This window comes from Trachemys scripta, chromosome 3, assembly GCF_013100865.1.
Source record: "Trachemys scripta elegans isolate TJP31775 chromosome 3, CAS_Tse_1.0, whole genome shotgun sequence".
Lineage (NCBI taxonomy): Eukaryota > Metazoa > Chordata > Testudines > Emydidae > Trachemys > Trachemys scripta.
This window is the reverse complement of record NC_048300.1, coordinates 93,201,463-93,224,386: the sequence shown is the minus strand read 5'-3', so window position 1 is coordinate 93,224,386 and position 22,924 is coordinate 93,201,463. Positions and strand designations below refer to the sequence as shown.

Below are 22,924 nucleotides of genomic sequence, written 5' to 3'. Positions count from 1 at the left end.
AATTTATACTCAGGTAAAGGAGAAAATCCCTGGAAACATTCATTTTTAGGAGGGGATTTGTGAGACTTGACATTTTTAGTGAAAGGGGTTCACGGGTTGTTAAACTTTGGGAACCACTGCCATAGAGATTTGGTCCACAACTTCTACTGGAGGGGATTGTTTTCAGTGAGGAGTTTAGTCCAGGGTGCTTGGGATGCTGAATGTATTACCGGTCTGGTAAACATCTATCGTGTCTGGTAAATCACCTGTATTTTAGATGACTTGGTTTAATTTGTTTCTAGGCAAGAAGTGCAAATGATCAACCAGTCTGTGTAGGTGGCGCTCAGCTCTTTTGTGCCCTCAAGAGACAACAGCAAAGGAGACTGGCCCCATCCTCAAAACAACATCTCTAGATGCATCCAAACCAGGACCAGGACCAGCACCACCACCTACTTGTCATCCTTAAAGGTGGGGGGAGGGAAATAGAGGAATGGAAATGGGAGTCTGCCTTTACTGGGAGGGAGAGCTGGTTTAGGTGGTTTTGGTCTAACAGAGGGTTAGGCTCAGCTCTAGGGAGGCATATCTGTTGTGGCCTCTGCTTGTAGCATAGGTTCTTAGCCTATGGTCCTGTCTCAAATTTATGGGTGGGGGGAGCAAGGGGAAGGATAGAGATGCAGCTAGGTCATGCAGTGGTCTCAAGAAAGCAGATTGTCTAAACTCTTTAAGTATTTGTCGGGAGGGGGGGATGTTTTTTGTCTAGTTTTTTAAGAAAACTAGAATTTGCATTGATTTAACATAAGAAATAAGAACGGCCATACTGAGTCAAACCAATGGTCTATCTGGCTCAGTATTCTGTCTTCTGACAATGGCCAGTGACAGATGCTTCAGGGGGAGTGAACAGAACAGGGCAATTTATTGAGTGATCCCCATTCCCTGTCATCCAGTCCCAGCTTCTAGCAGTCAGAGGTTTAGGGACACCCAGAGCATGGGGTTGCATCCCTGACCATTTTGGCTAATAGCCATCGATGGACCTATCTTCCATGAACTTACCTGATTCTTATTTAAACCCTGTTATACTTTTGGCCTTTACAGCATCCTCTGGCAATGAGTTCCACAGGTTGACCGTGGGTTGTGTGAAGAAGTACTTTTTTTTTTTTTATGTTCATTTTAAACCTGATGCCTATAATTTCATTGGGTGATCCCAGTGCTTAATTTTGTGCCGGGAATTGCCAGGGCTGAGCCTTGGCATATCTAGGCTTGGCAGTTCATAGTCCCGGCACCTAATTGCTTGAGCCCAGCACCTGTTTCATTACAAATTAAGCACTGGGTGACCCTTTCATTTTACTGAATATTGCAAAACTTGCATGTAAGTATAGAATTCTCTCTTCCTTTGTCAATGTATGGGAGTTCATGCAGGTATGTAATTCCTGTAAATGCTAATGAGAACACAAGTGTAATCCCTTCCTCCACTGATGGCATAATAAACCTTTAAGAAAATTACTTCCATTGGTCATAGAAAGCATCTCAGAATAAAATTTCTTGGCTTTCAAATCTAGCCCAGGTTGGTGGTAACCAAAAGCTGCTGCCATCTGATGGCTGTTTGATAGCCTATGTGAAATGAGTGTAGTGGTCTCAATCTTACTTCTAGAGAACAGACTTCTATATGACCACAATCTAGGGTTACCATATTTCCACAAACAAAAAAGAGGTCACTGGGGGGGGGGAGGGGAAGCCGCGCCCTAGCCCCGCCCCGCCCCATCCACTCCCTCCCACTTCCCACCCCCTGACTGCTCCCCTCAGAACCCCAACCCCCCCTGCTTCTTGTCCCCTGACTGCCCCCTGCTGAGAACCCCCTACCCTAACTGCCCCCTCCCAGGACCCTACCTGTCCCCTGACTGCCCTGACCCTTATCCACTCGCATGGGTGGCAGGGTTGTAGAAATTTTGGTGGTGCCCAGAACCCCCCACCCCACCTGCCTAAGGCTCTGGGAGGAGGGGGTTGGGTGGGGGGAGGAGGTCTGGGGTGCAGGTCTTGGGCTGGGGATTAGAGTGCAGGAGGGGTGCAGGTTCTGGGATAGAGTTTGGGTGCTGGGTGCAGGCTCCGGGCTGGGGCAGGGAGTGGGTGTGCAGGAGGGGGTGAGGGGTGCAGGCTCTGGGATGGAGTTTGGGGGTGAGAGGCGGTGCAAAGGGAGGGGGTGCAGGCTTTGGGAGGAAGTTTGAGGGCAGGAGGGGGTGTGTGGGAAGGGGGAGGGGGATTGGGAGGGAGTTTGGGGATAGGAGGGGATGCAGGGGTGAGGGCTGTGGGTCTGGGGATGAGGGGTTCATGATGCAGGAGGGGGCTCAGGGATGGAGCAGAGGATTAGGGTGTGTGGGGATGAGGGCTGGGGCTGGGGGGTTTGGGGTGTTGGAGAGGCTCAGGGCTAGGGTGGAAGGGCAGGGTAAGGGCAGTCTGTCTTCCCATTAGTGGATGGGGGCACTAGGACCCGGGCGGGGGCAGCAGACAGCAGTTGTTGCTGGCTCTGGTAGTACAGGCAGACAAGGGAGAGGCAGACAGGGAGGGGGGACCCACGGAGGGGGGGATGGCAGGTGGAGGCTGGGGACCCATCCAACACTCCCCTGACTCCCCCCCCTCCCCCCCCACTCCTCTTACCATTCTGGCTCCACGTGGGTCGGTTTGTGTGTTACACGGGACTACAGAGAGGGAGGGGGGAGCAGGGGAGGGCTCTGGCTGCTGGAGGCCAATGGGAGTGGGTCAATCGGCCTAGCCGCCCAATCAGCAGGCACACTCTGCATGGAAGGGAGGGAGGGAGAAAACCTCCCCGGACATTTTAACCTTGTTACCAATTCCTCCCAGACGGCTATTTAGAGACGCAAAAGCCGGACACGTCCAGGGAAATACGGACGGATGGTAACCCTACACAATCACTGTAACATTTGGCGCTATTTGGCAACATCAAAGACGAAGGATTTAATGGATGGAAGTGCTAAACAAACCTCTCACTCTGAGAAGTGGTTCCTGCATGTGTGGGTTATAGCACAGTAACAAGGCTAGCTTGCATTGCTATTGGCCATGCTTATTGTGCCTGACCTGTGAATAAATAAAGGACTTTCAGGGATGTCAAGTCATCACCTGTCACCAGCACTGAATTCCCAAAACAAGGTGTTGGGGAGGGAGGAAAACATTTCCCCCCACCCTCCAAAAAAATTTCTCCTCTGCTCTCAATGTCAGATTTGTGTTATAATCCAAAAGTATTCATCTAAATACACAAGATACCTAATATTAATTAACAATATTCTGACAAATCTGGTAGAATTACATGATCTTAATAAAGGATATTAAGTAATTTCTAGATCAAGTCACTTTACTTCCCAAAGTTAATATAATGGAAGCTGTACAACTTTGAATCGCCAAGCTAGTTGGCAAGATAAGGTGCTGCATTGCAGATGAGTGTAAATTTAGTAGTTTCTGAAAGTCTGTGTATGTATCAATAGTTTATTCTGGGGCTGGCTGGAGATTGAAGACAAGTGCATTAAGGGACTGGCCATTGATTATCACTTTACTACAGGTTTTTCTGCTCAGGAAATGCATTTAATGTAATGCAAAACAAAACTGCTGACACAGTTATGGATGATACAGTTGTTAGAAGATTCTAGATCAGGGATCGGCAACCTTTGGCCCACCAGGGTAAGCGTCCACAGGTTCGGCCGATCGCAGCTCATATTGGCTGCAGTTTGCCACTCCAGGCCAATGAGGGCTGTGGGAAGCAGCCCGGCCCGACCGCCGCTTCCCACAGCCCACGCTGGCCTGGGACAGCGAACCACGGCCAGTAGGAGCCGCGATCTGCCGAACCTGCGGACGCGGCAGGTGAACAAACCAGCCTGGCCCACCATGGGGCCTACCCTGGCTCTCCCTAACTCTGCAGATGGGAGAATAGTAGCATCTTCACTGAAGCACTACAGTGGCACAGCTGCACCGCTGCAGTGTTGTCAGTGTAGACCTGCCCTTGGATTTTTCATGCCTTTTCTCTAAATGGGGGGGGGGGGGGGGAAAGAGTTGTTTCTTCTAGTCTAAGTAGCAGTGGCAGTATCGTAGCCAATGAGGTTAATCCGAGGCGCGATTATTGCTAATTGAAAACTTTTCCATTTGCCTCTTGGAAGCTGAGGGTGTGAGAAAGGAGGCCTTACTTGTTTTGTTTATTTATTTTTAATGGAAGTTTAGTTGTGAAATGAGGATGGCAACTCCACTGTAACTTCTGCATGCCCCTCACTTAGCCACATCATCATATCAGGGAAGGCAGCAGTAAAGTAATGGTGTGCTTCCTCCTCTCCCACCTTTCAGTCGCTTTCATACAAGCCAGGAGAGACTAGAGAGGGGAAGGGACAGAAAAATTTTCCCAGGAGCTAAGCAGAAGTGAATTTTCAAATTTTACAAGGTCTTTGTTTAGCCAAATGCAGATCTGAAATATGATGACCATCTAGCAGGGTTCAGGGACAATAGTCTAATAGAAATACAAGCCCCTTTCACTTCCCAATAGCAGTGTGCTGGCTGGCTGCCTCACATCTGTAGCCCCTGAATCTTGCAGTGAAACTTCTCCCTTCCATTGTACTTGAATTTAGCATCTACCTCTGATTAACAGAGAGAGTTCTCATAGTAATAGGTGTCTGGTAAATTTTTCAAACCTTCTCTAACAGATCTTCAGCATACAGCCTCTGGATCAGGAGTGATCTAACCAGTTTTTATTCCATTTGACACCAGTGCAGTGTCATGCTAACCTCAAGAAAATTACGTTTGACTTGGGGATTGACTTTTTTGTTGTTGTCAGGGATGGCAAACTTCTAATAACTGTCTACCAACACTTTTTTTTTTCTTTCACCCTACTGCAGCAGCAGGAGTATGTAGCTGATGGTGTAGAAGTGGGGAGAGGAAGTAGGTATTGTTGGGATGATATCTGAGAGGAGCAGGAAGAGGTACACGCTACTGACCATGCGTCCAGGGTTTCAAGGCAGTCCCAGCTCTTCTGCTATATCTCCAAGCTTGAGTGATATCTGGGACAACTATGAGACTTACCAGTTTTCGTCTTGACTCTCTCTGACAGTAATGACGAGCCAGAACTACCCCCATACCAAGTCCAGCAAACTGACATTTGCTGTAAAGGTGGAGAAATTAAGCTATCTTCAGAATTTGAATTTAATTTAGTTTTTAAAGCTGAGGAGGTGATTGGAAAAGAGAGTGTTTTAAAAGTTGGAAAATAAAGCAAAATGAGTGGGGAAGAGTGGTTACAGCTCTGAAGGGGAGATTGAGGGTGGGAAAAGAGAAACTTTGAGTCACTTGCAGCCCCAGTGGGTGGGAAGGAGAGCAGAGTCACTACTACTTCCCTGTCTCCTGTTGAAGCATTGGTCTAATTGCATCTCTCATTTTGCTCCCTGGCATGCTTATAGCTTCAAGGTCATATTAAGGCATGCTGAATAAGAGAAATGCCTGCTTCCTACCTAGAATATCTGCCTTACCCCACTAGGCTGATTTCTCTGCATACTTGAAAGGATTATTACTTGAACTCAATCTCCTAGCAAGAAACCAAATTTGACCCTTCCAAGTAAAGCTGGGAGTGCTCTGACTGTCCTGTCTATTAGATATTTAAATGTTGCTATGGTGGCTTTGATGGATTTGGGAGGTTAGGGGGTGGTGGAGTTTTTGCAACTTATGCCAATGCGGTCATATTGTGTTTAAAAATTTGAAGCTAGCATCTCTTTGTGTATGCTGTACACTAGTGTCCAACACCTTGAATAATCATTTCCCCTCGTGCAAAATACTTACTCAGACAGCATGATTCTGTTTTATACCCACTTTACACTAGTATAAATGACTATACAAGGCCCATTTTTTCTAGTTAATCTCCACAAAATAACTTCTGGAAGTTTTGCGTTTCCAGGAGTCAGACGTAATTTACCTTCAGAGAACAAGCAGTGTAGATAACTAACTACTGCAACTAAGAAAATTATTTATGATGCGATAACTCAGCTCACCTTCTCCAGGGTCAGATTTTGTCATTTAGCATTCAGATATCTTTTTCATTTTATTCCTTTCACATTATTTTAAGAAATTAATGAATGTGGGTGTGGAAACAATGGCAGACTACAAGCAAATAAAACCTCCCTCTCAACATACTATAAAAATAAAGAATGTAATTTGTATAACTACCACTTCTAGCAGTTAACAGTTTTAGAATTCCAGCTGGAAAAATTCCCAGTAATCAAATGCTAGAAGCAATGACTATCCTAGGAGTGATAATTATAATTTACCTGTAAATCTTCTCTAAAGGTTAAGAACTTTCTTCATGTCCCTGACACTTTCCTAAATCTCATTACAAGCAGGCTTCAGTTTGGGCCTCCCTAATAATAGAGTATTATACTTGAGCCACCAGATTAGCTATGATTTAACACTTACATATTTGACTTAATTAGTATATTCTTCTAGGATTATGGGTTCATATGGTGCTTTTTATTTTTCACTTTAGCCTAGTGCTATAGTTTCTGTATACAGTAAACTGCAGAGATAATATAAGGGTCTAATTGCCAGGTTTTTGGATGTTTTTTTTCCTGTAGTGTAGGGTGCCAACCCTCCAGGATTGTCCTGGAGTCTCCAGAAATAAAGATTTAATATTTAATTAAAGATTGTCATTATGAAATCTCAGGAATACTTCCAGCCAAAATTGGCAACCCTACTGTAGTCACGAAATAAGTTAAAAACAAAAATGTATAGTTAATTCAGATAATAAAATATGAACTTCTTCAAAAAATAGAATTCCTTGTAACTATTTCTATATTTGCTTTAATTTTTCTTTGCCAGTGACTAACTTTTATATAGTTGTGTGCTCACATAAATACAACACATTTGCTTCTCTTATTGTCTCTTACATAGTATTTTCATTTTCATCTCATGAGAGTTATTACAGAACTACCTTAATAAATACAAAGAATATCAACATGCTACTACTATGAAATATTCTGAGCTAGTTCACTTTTTAAAAATACCTTCAAAATTCATTGATCCTTCTTGGATATGAGCGCCAAGGCCCTCTCTCAGGGTTAAACTGTTGGAAGTTTCATAGATTCATTATTTGAGTGAGTTTTATACAATATAACCCCGATCCTACAATTGGATGCAGACGGGTAAACCTTTGTGACACTCCTGCCCCAGTGAAGCCAGTTGCTCTTCATAGGTGCAAGGATCTATCAGTCTGTATTTGATTGGAGGACCAGGGTTGACATTTGTTGTTTGCAACTTACTCTGTGCGATTGCGTTTCTTCAAAGCAAAATAGCTGTAAGCTGGTATTGTTCGCATTTAGCAACAGCAGGGTCAGCACAAGGTCTTATGTTGATTATATGGAATTCAATCATTTTAACTGTCATAAGTCAGTAGTTATGAGTGGAACACAATGCATTCCTGCATTCATTTCTTGTGTGTATGTGTGTGTTTTGGAGTCTCTGAGCTTTTCCTGTTACTTACATTCCAGTCCCCCCTCCCCCCAGTTTCATTTTAGTTTTCCTGCTAAGTGCATTTGGCCATTAGGTAGCATTATAATCTTATGGTCTAAACATTAGAGTGCATACACTGCATTTAAGTTTACAACTGCTGTCTCCCTTGGGTTGTTGCTAACCGTACTGGCAATATACTAATAAGGACACAGTCATTTGCACATTTTGCCAAAACAATTATAATGTACTATATAAATCAAGAACCCTGGCACTCATCCAGAAAGACTACAGTGCCTATTAGAATTCTGGTTGTACACTATGTAAGGCGTAAACTAAACTGTCTCCACCTACAGGCCAAATGCTCTTAGCAGGAAAGCTGTAATGAGATTTGCCCTCTTTGATGATCTGTAGGAAAGCAGGAAGGGGGACTCAGAGACTGACATGCACAGAAGCAGGTGTCAGCATGTGGTGCAGAAAGGTCCATTGTAAGTAGAAACTAACCTAAAATGTTTGTTTGAAAATCTTACTTTTTTTTTTTTTGTTAATTATAAGGCTCTGGAAAATCTCTTGTGGAGGGGAAAATAAACATTTTAGTTGTATTTTTATTTAGAGCTAAATTGTGATTTGTTTGTGTGGCAGTGCAGGGGAATAAGAGGGCGGAAGACACCGCATTCCCTTGCATTCTACCATACTTGCACAGGGAGGGAGATGGAATGACTAGCTTCCTTGGGGCTTGTACTCCCACTCCTGCGCATGGACCTGAGAGTGGTAGGGAACAGGAAGATCCTGGGCTATCCCTATCCTCCATTCAATACTATAACCAGCACCACTGCACCAGAGGACATGCATTACATCGAGTGCATAATACAGACCAGATGGAGTGTACTTGTTCTCTTTTCCTTCCCTCCCCACACTATTGTACTTTTTTTTTAATCAGATGTCCTCTGCCTTCACTGGGGCACTCCTCTGTCTAATGGGGGCAGGAAGCAGTTAAGCAGAGATAAAGCTGCTAGGATCTGAGATTAAAACTGGGTTCTTGCCTTCTCATGTATCTTCACCAGCTTCGATTCTGCAAGCCAAACTATATTCTTTTACACCTCTGCAACCTCACTGATTTGATAAGCTGTTGCACTGGTGAGTAGATAAGATCTAGCCGTCAGAACATTTAAATATTGGCGATGTGTGGAAAAGGAAAGAACCCAGTTTGATTTGAAGATCTCAGGGTGAGTTTGCAGGATTGGTGCTTTCATTCTTGATGCTATGCTCTTCTCCTAACTGGGAAGGAGGTTGAGCATCTGCTTCAGAAAAAAATACTAATGTCATATGTATCTTCTAAGTAGAGGCATTACTGAAGTGAACAGCTGTTACCCAAACAAAACCTGAGTATTGAACTTGTTTTAAACTCCTGAACTTTGCTTGCCCAGAAAGAATGAGAGTGAGCCTAGAATGTTCTGAATGAGCCTTCTGTCAAGCACAAGACCAATCCAGATATGATTTTCTTCACCTCTTACAAATGAGGGGAAACTAGGTTTATAATAACTGCTGATAAACCCTTAATTAGCAGACCTCAGAGGTGCCACCATACTACTGGAATTTATATTTTACAAGATCACATTAAAATGTAAATTCATATCTGTATTAAAAGTTGAAGTATGTATTATCTTTTGAGCGATTTTAATACATAATTTAGAGAATTAAGATGGTAAATCTAATTTGTTTCTATCTGATTTTTACTTTTTTTTTTTTTTTTTTTTTTTTTAACAGTTGGACAAAGAGAACCTGCGAATGTGACTGTAAAAGAAGAGCTAGCTGAAAATATGGAAGCCATGCTACCAGAATCAACCGATAAGGATCATGTGGAAGACGGACAGAAGGATGTTCAAGAAGCTAATGAACAGTTGCCATCAGAAGAAGAAAAAGTAGAAGAGCTAGAACAGCCCAGTGAATCTCAGTCTAATGATGTTGGATTTAAAAAGGTTTTTAAATTTGTTGGTTTCAAGTTTACTGTTAAAAAAGATAAGACTGAAAAGTCTGAACCTGTTCAGCTACTGACTGTAAAAAAAGAGGAAGCAGAAGTGGCAGAAAATGGAGCTGGAGATCATAAAGAAGTCAAGCTGGAAATGGTGGAGGAAGCAACAGAAAGTGAAGTGACCCATCCTGCAGAAAAGATTGAAGAAGAACCAAAGAGAGAGGAAAGGAAAGATGAATCTCTTCCTGAAAAGGTAGCAGAAAGCCCAAGTGAGGAAGCTGAAGGAAATGAAGAGGCAGAAGGAAAAAAAGAACCTAGCAAGTCACCAGAGTCTCCAACAAATGGATTAGTTAATGAAACTGCATCACCACTAAGAAAATTCTTTACTCAGGGTTGGGCTGGGTTTAGGAAAAAGACAAGTTTTAGGAAGCCTAAAGAAGATGAGCAGCAGACTCCTGAGAAAGAAAAGGAAGAGCGAGAAAGGGAAGTGGCAGAGATCCCAGTAGAAGCACGTGAGAAGGAGAAAACTGAGAAAGAAAAGGAAGAGCAAGAAAGGGAAGTGGCAGAGATCCAAGTAGAAGCAAGTTTGAAGGAGGAAGTTATTATTCCTTCTGAACAGCCACTTCCACAAGAGACCGTTGAAAGTGTAAACAAGGAATCTGAAGTGTCCTTTGAAGAAAAAGTAGACCTACCCCCTGAAGAAAAACCAAAACCAGTGAAAGAATGTAAAATATCCTTAGAAGCAAAACCTGAAATACACTTTGAAGAGAAATCTGAACTACCAGCTCCCACGACCATGGAAATATTTGGTGAAAAATTAGAAAAATCTAAAGGCAAATCTAAAGAAGAACCTGAACCTGAACCTGTAGCTCCAATGACAACAGAAGTGTTTGATGAAAACATTGAGAAACCTGAACCAAAAGCTCCACTGGCAACTGAAATCTTTGATGAAAAGTTAGAGACAGAGGAAGAAGTTCATGTTAGCACTACAGTGGCGAAAGAGGTTAAAACAAATGAGATAGAACAAATGCTCTCCTCAGCTTCTGAACAATCAGTTGAAGGAGATGGTGAGCTACAAAGAATTCAACCCACTGAGGAACAACTAAAGGCCAAAGAAACAGTATGCATAGTAGTAGATGACCACATCAAGCAAACAGAATCAAGCCCTGAAGATGCAGCAGCATGTAAGCCTCCAGAAGGCATCACGACTGAGGTTGAACTGTTGTCATCACAAGAGCGAGCCAAAGTGCAAGGCAGCCCCTTAAAGAAACTTTTTACAGGAACTGGCTTAAAGAAGCTTTCTGGAAAGAAGCATAAAGGAAAGAGAGAAGAAACTAAGCCAGGGGAACAAGTAGAACAAATTCAACATTTAGCTGATTCCCCAGAAAGTCCAGAAGAACAGAAGGCAGAGAGCTCTGCCTCTTCACCTGAAGAATCAACAGAGCCTCCTTCTGTGGAGAAAGCCATAGATGCAACACGTGTCACTGAAACCGAAGAAGGAGTAATTTCAGATGTAGAGAGGAAAAGAGAGTGTGTAACTCCTTGGGCATCGTTTAAAAAGATGGTGACTCCCAAGAAACGTGTCAGAAGGCCTTCTGAAAGTGACAAAGAAGAGGAAATTGATAAGGCAAAGAGTGCTACCTTGTCTTCTACTGAAAGTGCAGTCTCTGAAAATCAGGAAGAAACTAAAGTAAATGGTGAGGAGCAGAAGCTAGAAAAAAGCACAGAAGAGCCAAAACGAAAGGTTGATACTTCTGTATCATGGGAAGCCTTAATTTGTGTAGGTTCCTCTAAGAAAAGAGCTAGGAAATCCTCCTCTTCTGATGAGGAAGTAGGACAGAGGCTTGCTCAAGAAGGCCAAAAAATAGATGAAGTTGGCCAAAGCAAAGAAACTGCACCAGACACGATCCTAACTAGTTCCCAAGAAAGTGATCAAGGACAAGGAAGTTCCTCACCAGAACAAGCTGGAAGTCCATCTGAAGGAGAGGGTGTTTCAACCTGGGAATCATTTAAAAGATTAGTCACTCCAAGAAGAAAATCCAAAACCAAAATGGAAGAGAGAACTGAAGAATCTGTGTTAGTTTCCAGCATAGAACATTCTACTTCAGATGGTGAACCTGGAAAAGAAGAAACATGGGTTTCATTTAAAAAATTAATACCTGGTCGTCGGAAGAAAAAGTCAGATGGGAAGCCAGAACAAGCTTGTGTTGAGGAAGCTGGAGAAGAGATGACAGAAACCAATGAAGAAGATTCTGATGTTCCAGCTGTTGTTCCTTTATCTGAGTATGAAGCAGCTGAACAAGAGAAAATTGAGGCCCAACAAGCAACACAAACTGAGGCAATAAGGGAAGAAACTTTAGATGAAAAGAGAGCTGAAAAATTAGAAGATACCTTAATTATTGAGCAATTTAATGAAGGACTGGTTCATGCAGTTACTGTGACTGTTGTAGAGGGGGAGAGAGCAGTTACCAGTATTGAAGAAAGGTCACCATCTTGGATATCTGCTACTGTGACAGAGTCCATTGAACAGGAAAAAGATGATGAAAAACAAACTGAGCAGATATTTGAAACTGAAGTTGTTGTAGAAAAGACAGTGGTGGTTTCTAAAACTTTGCCAGAGTTGAGAAAGGACATTAGTGATGATACTATAGTAAGTGAGCTGGAGTTAACCTCAGAAGCATTGACAGCACTGGAAGAGGCAACAGAAGTTTCCTGTGGTGAAGAAGCAACAGAAGTGTCCCTTGCAGAGGAGACGACTGAGATGGTTTCTGCAGTGTCACAGTTAACTGAATCCCCAGATACTACAGAAGAAGTTACACCTGTGCAGGAGATAGAAGGGACTGAGCAAAATTTAGAAGAATTAAATAAACAAACACAGGAAATTCTTGAGGAAGTTGTAGAAAGAGTGAAGCTATCAGATGAAGTACAGATGATTAGTGAAAGAACTGTGACTGGAGTCATAATTCAGTCAGTGCAGAAAATTGGATCTGAAATGAAAGATGAAGTTACAGTCCTATGCAAAGAAACTGAGTTGGTTGAACAGTCCTTAAAGAAAGAAGAACCTGAAGAGGCTGACATTCAACACATAGAAAGTGCAGGAACGGTTCGAGGCAAAAATGAAGCTGACGAAAGCGTTCTACAGGAAGTATCAGAGATGAGTGAAAAGTGTGCAGTGATGAAGGAACACATAGAAGAAGCTAAAAGTCTGGATAGATTGGCAGATGAAAGTCAATGGCAAGAAACTGAACAAGCATTTATAGAAAGACATGAAGAAACGTCTGAAGTAGAAAGGATTCTAGAGAAATGTAAATTGAAAGAGGAGGAATGTTACAGTAGTGTCACAATAACTACCAAGGCAGAGCATGAAGTGAAAGCTGAGTATGTTACAGTAGTAAAACAACAAGAAATTTCAACTGGAGAGGCCAAAGTGAATTTAGAAGTAATAATTCCAGGTGAAATCACAGATGAAGGTGCTCCAGAAGTGGATGGATCTGAAAGTGAAACACATGAAGCAAAGCTTGAGCTGTCCCAGGAATTTAAGCAAGTGGTGGACATGGTGCCTAACTTAGAATCAAAATGCATGAAAGTAACTGTAACAGAAGCCCCTTTGCAGAGTGAGACAGAAGATGCCATGCTCTCTTTGGAATCAAAACGTACAGAAGCAACTGCAGCTCAGTCCCCCATACAGAGTCAGGGGACTGACATCCCAGTGCAGAGTGAAAGGGAACATGCCAGGGAGGCCTTAGAACCAAGATGTACAGAAGCACTTGTAGATGAGGCCCCTGGGCAGAGTGGGGTAACTGAGGTTCCTGAGAAGAAAGAGGTGGAAGATGCCGTGCTTATTTTAGAATCAGAATGCACTGAAGCAGTTTCATCTAAGGCTCCAATGCAGAGTGATGTGACTGAGGCCGCTGTGCAGAGTGGGGTGGAAGATGCTATGCTTACCTTGGAATCAAAGGGCACTGAGGCCACCGTGCAGAGTGAGGTGACTGAGGCCACCGTGCAGAGTGAGGTGGAAGGAATTGCTACTGAGGGGTTGATGCAGACTGAGGTAACTGAGGCTCCTGTGAAGAAAGAGGTGGAAGATGCCGTGCTTATCTTAGAAGCAGAATGCACTGAAACAGTTTCATCTAAGGCTCCAATGCAGAGTGATGTGACTGAGGCCGCTGTGCAGAGTGGGGTGGAAGATGCTGCGTGTATTGTGGAAAAAGAATGCACAGAAGCACTTGCAACTGAGGCTCCCAGGCAAACTGAGGTGCAAGATGTCGTGCTTCTCTTGGAATCGGAATGCACAGAAGCAATTGCTGCTGAGGTCACTGTGCAGAGTGAGGTAACTGAGGAGGCCACAGTGCAGAATGAGGTAGACGATTCCAGGCTTACCTTCAAATCAAAATGCACAGAAATCACTGCAATGGAGACCGCCATGAAGAGTGAGGGAACTGAGATCCCTATGCAAAGTGAGATGGAAGATGCCCTGCTTTCCTTAGAATCAAAATGTCCAGAGGCAGTTGTAACTGGGGACGCCATGCAGAGTGGGGTAACTGAGGCACCTGTGAAGAGAGAGGTAGAAGATGCTGTGTTTACCTTAGAATCAGAACGCACTGAAGCGGTTGCAGCTGAGGCTCCCATGCAGAATGATGTAGAAGATGCGCCATCTAACTTAGAATCAGAATACCCGGGGGCAGTTGTAAATGGGGCCCCTCTACAGAGTGACATACGTCCTAAAGAACTGCCTGTGTATGGAAAGGGAGATGAAGAGGAGCCCATGGAAGCAAAACAAACACTTCTATTGACTGTGACAAGTTCAAATGACAATCAGCAAGAGGAAACCAAGTTTGAGCTGATGACGGAAGTGGAAAAAGATTTGTTTGAACCTGGAAAATTGGAACTTGCAAGCGGTGATAAACTTTATTCAACTCCAGTGCAGCAAGAGATTTTAGCTATGCAGCTGGAAGATACTGGCTCACCCATTCCTACTATTGAAAGCTCTGAGGCTCAAAAAGCATATGTGCCTGTAACAGCTGCAGCAGTTGAAGAACAAATCATTGCAGAAACTGTAACATCTATGGAAACCTCAGCTGAAACTTTAGAGTCTTTAGCAGCAGTGCCTGAAAAACTATTTTCTGAACTAGTCCAAGATATTACCATTGCTCATTCAGGAGTTGAGGCTGCAGACAGTAGGAGTGAAGAAACTGCAACACTGTCAGTATCAGAGATGACCGCTGCAATGGTGGATGGAATGACTGAGGAAGCAACAAGCTGTACACAACCTGATTTGGTCCACAAAGATTACATGGATGACGCAACCCAGGGGAAGGAGCAACAGAAGCCAGAGTGTAGGGAAGAAGCTGGGGAAAAAATAGTTTCTCAAGATAAAAGCCCATCTCTAACCCACGTAGAATTCGTAAAAGATGTTCAGTCTGTCACTATAGAATCTCAGAGTACAAAAATTGTATTAAAGATCATTCAGACTGTCGTTGAAAAACTTGAAAGAACAGAAGAGCCAGCTGCTGTGTGCATGGCATCTGAATCAAAGCAGCAGATTGAATCAACAGATGGAAGTCAAAATGGTATAAATACAGCTGAAGTTCAGGAAAGCGTACAGGCTCATCAGCAGCTTCTTGTAAAAGGTGAAAAGACAACAGAGGGTAAAGAACGAGAGTTCCAGCAACCAAGTACAGTCAAACATACTATTGTAACTCAGTCTGCAGAGAAACAAGCTACTCTAGAACAAACAGAAGATGTGCCATTAACTTCTGATATGTCAAAAGAGGGAGAAATTCAGGATTCAGGAAAGACTGTAGCTGTCCCTGAAGATGTTTCAAGTGAAAGTTTAGGGGCTCAAAAATCAGCGATAGATATGAGTGTTTCAGAAGACTTATCCAAAGAGACAAGAACAGACCAACCAAAGCTAAAGGAAAAAGAAGCGGGGCAGACTGTGGCCACCCAAGAGAAGTATATGGTTCAGCAAACACACCTAGAAAGGAAGGAAGACAAACATAGCCAACCAGTGGAAGACATGAAGAGACACACAGAGGAAGATGTAAATAATCAAGAATATGCATCTTGTGGGAGTCCACAATCAAAGTCAGAGCTCACCAAATCTTGAGGCCCAATGTAAGAAGCATTTTCATTACTTATTTCTTGGTAGCATTATTCAGAAACTTTTCATTTTTTCATTGTTACTGATTTGATACTGTGTAGTGCCTTTTGCACGCATCAAAGACCTCCTCAGGATTGCAACCCAGGGACCAAATTTTCAAATTATTTTGCCTAACTTGAGACCACTAGACCCATATTGAATTACCAGACACTTAGATCAGTGTTTCCCAAACTTGGGATGCCGCTTGTGTAGGGAAAGCCCCTGGCAGGCCGGGCCGGTTTGTTTACTTGCCATGTCCGCAGGTCCGGCCGATCGCGGCTCCCACTGGCCGCGGTTCGCTGCTCCAGGCCAATGGGAGCTGCTGGAAGCGGCGACCAGTACATCCCTCGGCCTGTGCCGCTTCCAGCAGCTCCCATTGGCCTGGAGCAGCGATCTGCGGCCAGTGGGAGCCGCGATCGGCCGGACCTGCGGACGTGGCAAGTAAACAAACCGGCCCGGCCCGCTACGGGCTTTCCCTGCACAAGCAGCACCCCAAGTTTGTGTTCATTTATGTCAGTGTTTCCCAATCTGTCGGGGAAGGGTCAACACTGCTTTTGTAAAGGGAAAGCATATCTCCCCAATCTTTATTAGAATTCTTTGGAGAAGGGTGATTCAGTGGATACAGTGTACTTGGACTTTCAGAAAGCCTTTGACATGGTCTCTCACCAAGGTTCTTAGGCAGAGTAAGCAGTCATGGGATAAGAGGGAAGGTCCTCTTGTGGATCAGTAACTAGCTAAAAGAAAACAAAGGGTAGAAATAAATGGTCAGTTTTCAGAATGGAGGGATCTATACTGGATCCAGTGCTGTTCAACATATTCATAGATCTGGGAAAAGGGGTAAACAATGAGGTGGCAAGATTTGCAGATGGTACAAAATTACTCAAGATCGTTAAATCCAAAGCAGACAAAAGGATCTCAGACTGGGCAGACTTGGGTGACTGGGCAACCAATTGGCAGATAAAATTTAATGTTGATAAATGCAAAGTAATGCATATTGGAAAACATAATCCCAACTATACTTACAAAATGATGGGATCTAAATCAGCCGTTAGCACTCAAGAAAGAGATCTTGGAGTTATTGTGGATAGTTCTCTGAAAACATCCATTCAATGTGCAGCGGCAGTGAAAAAAGCTAACAATGTTAGGAACCATTAGCAAAGGGATAGCTAATAAGACACACAATATCATTGCGCCACTATATATTTCCATGGTACGCCCACACCTTGAATAACTGCGTGCAGTTGTGGTCACCACATCTCAAAAAAGGTTTATTAGAATTTTAAAAGGTACAGAGAAGGGCAACAAAAATGATCAAGCTTCCATATGTGGAGAGATTAAAAAGACTGGGCCTTTTCAGCTTGGAAAAGAGATGACTAAGGGGGGAATATGATAGAGGTCTAGAAAATTGTGAATGATGTGGAAGTGAATAAGGAAGCATTGTTTACTCCTTACATAATAATAAATAAATAAATAAATGGGTCACCCAATGAAATTAATAGGCAGCAGGTTTAAAACAAAAGGAAATACTTCTTCATAGAATGGACAGTCAACCTGTGGAACTCATTTCCAGGGGATGTAGTGAAGGGCAAAACTATAATGGGGTTCCAAAAAGAATTCGATTAGTTCATGGAGGATAGGTCCATCAATGACTATTAGCCAAGATGGTCAGGGTGTCCCTTGTCTCTGATTGCCAGAAGCTGGGAGTGAACAACGGTATGGGTTTCAGTGGTAGCCGTGTTAGTCTGCATAAGCAAAAAAAAAAAAACAGGAGTCCTTGTGGCACCTTAGAGACTAGCAGATTTATTTGGGGATAAGCTTTCATGGGCTAGAACCCACTTCATCAGATGTATGAAGTAAAAGATACAGGAGCAGGTATAAATACATGAAAGGATGGGGATGCTTTACCAAGTGTTAAGTCAGTCTAATGAGATAAATCAATTAACAGCAGGATACCAAGGGAGGAGAAATAACTTTTGAAGTATAAGAGAGTGGCCCATTACAGACAGTTGACAAGAAGGTGTGAGTAACAGTAGGGAGAAATTAGTATTGGGGAAATTACATTTAGGTTTTGTAATGACCCAACCACTCCCAGTCTTTATTTGGGCCTAATCTGATGGTATCTAGTTTGCATATTAATTCCAGTTCTGCAGCTTCACGTTGGAATCTGTTTTTGAAGTTTTTTTGTTGAAGAATTGCCACTTGGGGTCTGTTATTGAGTGACCAGAGAGATTGAAATGTTCTCCTACTGGTTTTTGAATGTTATGATTCCTGATGTCAGATTTGTGTTCATTTATTCTTTTGCTAGAGACTGTCCGGTTTGGCCAGTGTACATGGCAGAGGGGCATTGCTGGCACATGATGGCATATCACATTGGTAGATGTGCAGGTGAACGAGCCCCAGATGGTGTGACTGATGTGATTAGGTCCTAGGATGGTGTCCCTTGAATAGATATCTGGACAGAGTTGGCATCAGGGTTTGTAGCAGGTTTTGGTTCCTGGGTTGGTGTTTTTGATGTGTGGTGTGTAGTTGCTGGTGACTATTTGCTTCAGGTTTGGGGGCTGTCTGTAAGTGAGGACTGGTCTTTCTCCCAAGGTCTGTGAGAGTGAGGGATCGTCCTTCAGGATAGGTTGTAGATCCTTGATGATGCGCTGGAGAGGTTTTAGTTGGGGGCTGTAGGTGATGGCTAGTGGCGTTCTGTTACTTTCTTTGTTGTGCCTGTCTTGTAGTAAGTAACTTCTCGGTACCCTTCTGGCTCTGTCAATCTGTTTCCTCACTTCACCAAGTGGGTATTGCAGTTTTAAGAACGCTTGATAGAGATTCTGTAGGTGTTTGTCTCTGTCTTAGGGATCGGAGCAAATATGGTTATATCTTAGAGCTTGGCTGAAGATAATGGATCATGTAATGTGGTCTGGATGAAATCTGGAGGCATGTAGGTAAGTATAGCAGTCAGTAGGTTTCTGGTATACGGTGGTGGTTATGTGACCATTGCTTATTAGCACTGTAGTGTCTAGGAAGTGGACCTCTTGTGTGGACTGGTCCAGGCTGAGGTTGATGGTAAGGTGGAATTCCTCAAGGGCCTCCTTCCCATGGGTCCAGATAATGATGTCATCAGTGTAGCGCAGTGGCTCTCAAACTTTTTTACTGGTGACCCCTTCCACATAGCAAGCCTCTGAGTGCGACCCCCACCCCCTTAAATATATTTAAAAAATGTTTTTAATTTATAACACCATTTTAAATGCTGGAGGCAAAGCGGGGTTTGGGTTGGAGGTTGACAGCTCGTGACCCCCATGTAATAACCTTGCGACTCCCTGAGGGGTTCTGACCCCAGTTTGAGAACCCCTGGTGTAGCGCAAGTAGAGTAGGGGCGTAAGGGGACGAGAGCTGAGGAAGCGTTGTTCTAAGTCAGCCATAAAAATGTTGGCATATTGAGGGGCCATGAGGGTACCCACTGCAGTCCTGTTGACTTGAAGTTATAAATTGTCCCCACATCTGAAATAGTTGTGGGTGAGGACAAAGTCACAAAGTTCAGCCACCAGGTTTACCGTGATGGCATTGGGGATGCTATTCCTGATGGCTTGTAGTCCATCTTTGTGTGGAATGTTGGTGTAGAGAGCTTCTACATCCATAGTGGCTAGGATGGTGTTTTCTGGAAGATCATCAAAGGATTGTAGTCTCCTTAGGAAGTCAGTGGTGTCTTGAAGATTGCTGGGAGTGTAGGGCTTGAGCAGAGAGTCTACATAGCCAGATAATCCTGCTGTCAGGGTGACAATGCCTAAGATGAATGGGGCGTCCAGGATTCCCATTCTCATTGCTTGCCTGTTCTGTTCATTTCCTCTGAATCACCTTACGTTGGCCACTGTCGGAAGACAGGCTACTCTGGGCTAGATGGACCATTGGTCTGACCCAGTATGGCCGTTGTTATGCTCCTATCTAAAAACATAAATAAGGAGCCTTATTTTTAAAAGTTGTTGAGTACTCACAGCTTCCATTGTCAACAAGAGAACGTGCACCTCTGCAAATGAGGCCACTTTTATTCAGAAGCAACAGATCTTTTGGATGAGATGTAAAGCAGAGGTACTACTAAAACAGCTGTATTAGTCAACTTCATGGGTAATTATTCTCCACTTGCCTACTGTATTATCCTTCACCTGCTGTCCCTCATGAGTGCCAGTTGGAGCTGTGCATACTCAACACCTTGCGAAATCAGAAATTCAGGTGCAGCACAGCACTGTTTCTTTTCTAAATGCAGTAAGAGAGCTATTCTCTCCTACAGAGCCCCTCCTCCTTCTTGGGTAGTACAGTTAGAGTTTGCTCCACTTCTCATTTTTAGTCTTTGCTCATCCGTGAATAGGGGGGAATTCCAGCAACAATCCTGGGGGTAATATGGGACATGCAGCTATATTACTGTCATCTTACAAGCTAAGCAAGTTGATCTGTATCTAGTCAGTACTTGGATGGGAGACCTCCAAGGAAACCCCAGTTGCTGCAGGAAATGCTGAGAATTCATTAGTGGCAGTCTTTCCTCCAGCTCAGTACTAAACTGTTGGTGTTAATTGAGACAGAAAACAAAAGTTCTAACCGTTTCTATTGCCGTTGTCATTTTGCCTCTGAAAATTAGAGGCCAAATCATCAACTGGTGTAAGTCAGTTACTCTGTAGACTTCAAATAGAGCTGTCCTGATTTATGTTAGGATCTGAACTTAGATTTCCAGAAGAATGTAACTTGGGAACTGGCTAATTTTCAAGTTTAAGAAGTAGCCACTTGAGTGTTGGACACCTGGGAGGGAAGGTAGGTTTCTGGCCACTGGAAGATGGGTCTGCTTCAGGACTTTTGAAAGGAAAAACACCTACTCATCCTTTGCTGGGAGTCTCCTCCTTCTCATCTTGTGTTCCTAATGTGATCCTGCTTACCTTGCTACTAGTTAGTACCCAGCCATCCTGTTTGGCTGAAAACCAGCAGCGCAAAAACCAGTACAGAACCTGTGAAGCAAACTGAGATAATGAGGCTGTGATGCTGCCACCTTCCTGTTATATTAGGGTTCTGTGGAAGTGAGAGTAGAGTTCTTGCTCTGAAGAGAACAACACTTGAGTGAGATGGGGATTCTGCTGGGAAATGAAGACAAGAGATGAAGTACTGAAAGAGTCCCTTTAGTGTAGGAAAAACTCTAAAAGCTATACAAACACAGTAGGGAAATGCAGCCACTTCTTATATAAAACTCCAGTCAGTGTCAGCTGGTGGATAATTATGAACAACCTGACAATAATAAACCAATGCAGCCATGTCATTTAAGCTTCTGTGATGTGGGATTTAAAAATAACTAACATGTTTAAATTCTGAAAGCTATGTTGACAGTATCTTTAACTAGAATAATCCAGCAATATATACCTGTGTGTTGACTTGCCTTTCAACAAGAATTGAAACAAACTGGAGAAGGTGAAAGTTCAAGTTCAACTGTCTATGGCCAGAAAATTGGTATAGATTCTAGAATGGGTTAGTTCATGGGTAAGCATTTGAGTTTCCAGGGAAATTTGGAATTGTGCCCATTTATCTGCCTTTCCCCCACTTAAATGAGTCTGCTAACAGAGGAAAATTTGTTGGGTATATCTGGGGAAGAAGTTGGATTTTTATCTGAAATATGAAGTTAGGTGGACAAATAGTTACTGAATTATGATATCCTAAATTGTGTTCATCTTTTTTTTTTTTGCCATTTTCCTAAAAAACAATGGAAAAGGGGAGAGAGAGAAGAGTTTAACTGATTTTTCAGGTCTCCTATTTCTGATGTAGAGTACAGGACAAAGTGGCTACATTCCAATTTTAAATCTTCATATTTAAATTAGTAATGTCAGAATGATATCTCAATCCAGAAGAGGTTAAAATAGGCTGTCAAATGACCAATCACTAGGGTAGCTTGTCAATGTAGAAAAGAGAATGTTTACCTATACTGAAGCTAATCAGACACGCTGTTGAAAACCATTAAAATTAAATGAAAATGTAGTGATCATCACCCTTGAAAATTCTTCTAACACTTCTTCTTTTTGTCAGATTCTAGATTTAGAACATCTATTTAGGGTGTGCCTCTATGTCTCCTTCTACCCTCTCCCTGGATTCCCTTAGGTGCTCCATTTCTGTGAATCTTAGGAGTTCTGCAGGAGGGGAGTGTGAGTGTTCATGTAGTGAGCAGGGGCGGCTCCAGGCACCAGTGTAGCAAGTGCATGCCTGAGGCGGCAAGCCGTGGGGGGCAACCTGCTGGTTGTTGTGAGGGCAGCCGGCAGGCTGCCTTTCGTGCCATGCCTGCACGAGGTCCGCCAGTCCTGCGGCTTCAGCGGTAATTCGGCAGTGGGGACGCTGAAAGTGCGGCACCTGCAGACATCCCGCAGGCATGCCGCCAAATCCGCGTGGCCAGCGGACCGCCCGCAGGCGTGCCACCAAAAGCCGCCTGACTGCTTCCTTGGGGCGGCAAAAATCATAGAGCTGCCCCTGGTAGTGAGGGTGTTGTGTTGTAATGAGTGGGCTGACCAGAGCGTCGAGCTCAAGGAGGGCTGTGAAGATGATGGTACAAATGTTGTCAGTGGGGTACGGGAAGTGTTCACTGGAGAAAATGGGGCAACTGAGCGAATAGTGAAGGTTTTGTGGAGGCAGCAGAATGTGGGACATGCAACAAGGGCAGAATGGGGGTCTACGGGGCTTGTCACTGTATTCCTATATCTCCCCCTCAAATCTAAAAAGGCTCTCAGTGCTTTCAAAAGATGAGCTTAAATTCCCAACTCTGTTAGTCAGTAAAAATCATGGACTGAACAGAGACACCGGATTTATGCTTTTTACCAATCTGCAACCCACTACCCTCCTCATTTTGTCCTATGACTGCAGAACTTAATGGGCCACTCTACCTTATATTATGTGCTAACTACTTATGCTAAACAATCTTATGCTAAACAATCTGTTCCAGGTTGCATTTGGCTGTGTTGCTCAATACCTTTCACAGACCTGAAGACGAGCTCTTTGTACGAGCTCTAGAAAGCTTGTCTCTTTCACCAACAGAAGCTGGTCCAATAAAAGATATTACCTCACCCACCTTGTCTCATTTAAAATGCTTAAGGGAGCCCAACTCCTGTGCACCTCCGAAGGCCCCCAGGAGTCCAGGCACCTTTCATTTTGGACTTTGGGAGATACACAGGAAGAGCAAAGGGAAAACTCCCATGCTGTGTTGCCCTACAATCCTTTTGCTTTCTCCATCTGGCTCCTCCTCTCCAGCCACATCCTAAGATGTTGCTCATCACAGCCTTGTTCCAGCAGAAAAGTCTGACTTTTGATTAAGTGGAATGAATCCCACTTAAACAATTGCCACTTGTTGGCTGGTG

The 22,924-nt window shown here is 43.5% G+C and overlaps 1 protein-coding gene and 1 pseudogene across 3 annotated transcripts in view; both read left to right on the top strand.

The window, feature by feature from the left end:
* The window catches only part of AKAP12 (A-kinase anchoring protein 12), a 125,231-nt gene that overhangs the window by 98,047 nt on the left and 4,260 nt on the right, over positions 1–22,924 (top strand). For 2 of the 3 annotated variants that reach the window (XM_034765421.1, XM_034765424.1), the window contains one exon: positions 9,220–15,541. In XM_034765421.1, coding sequence (XP_034621312.1) covers positions 9,220–15,533 — 6,314 coding nt within the window. In that variant the 3' untranslated portion in view covers positions 15,534–15,541. The remainder of the gene's footprint in view (positions 1–9,219; positions 15,542–22,924) is intronic. The other variant, XM_034765422.1, reaches the window with a different exon arrangement.
* Positions 4,045–4,204, top strand: LOC117875674 (annotated as a pseudogene).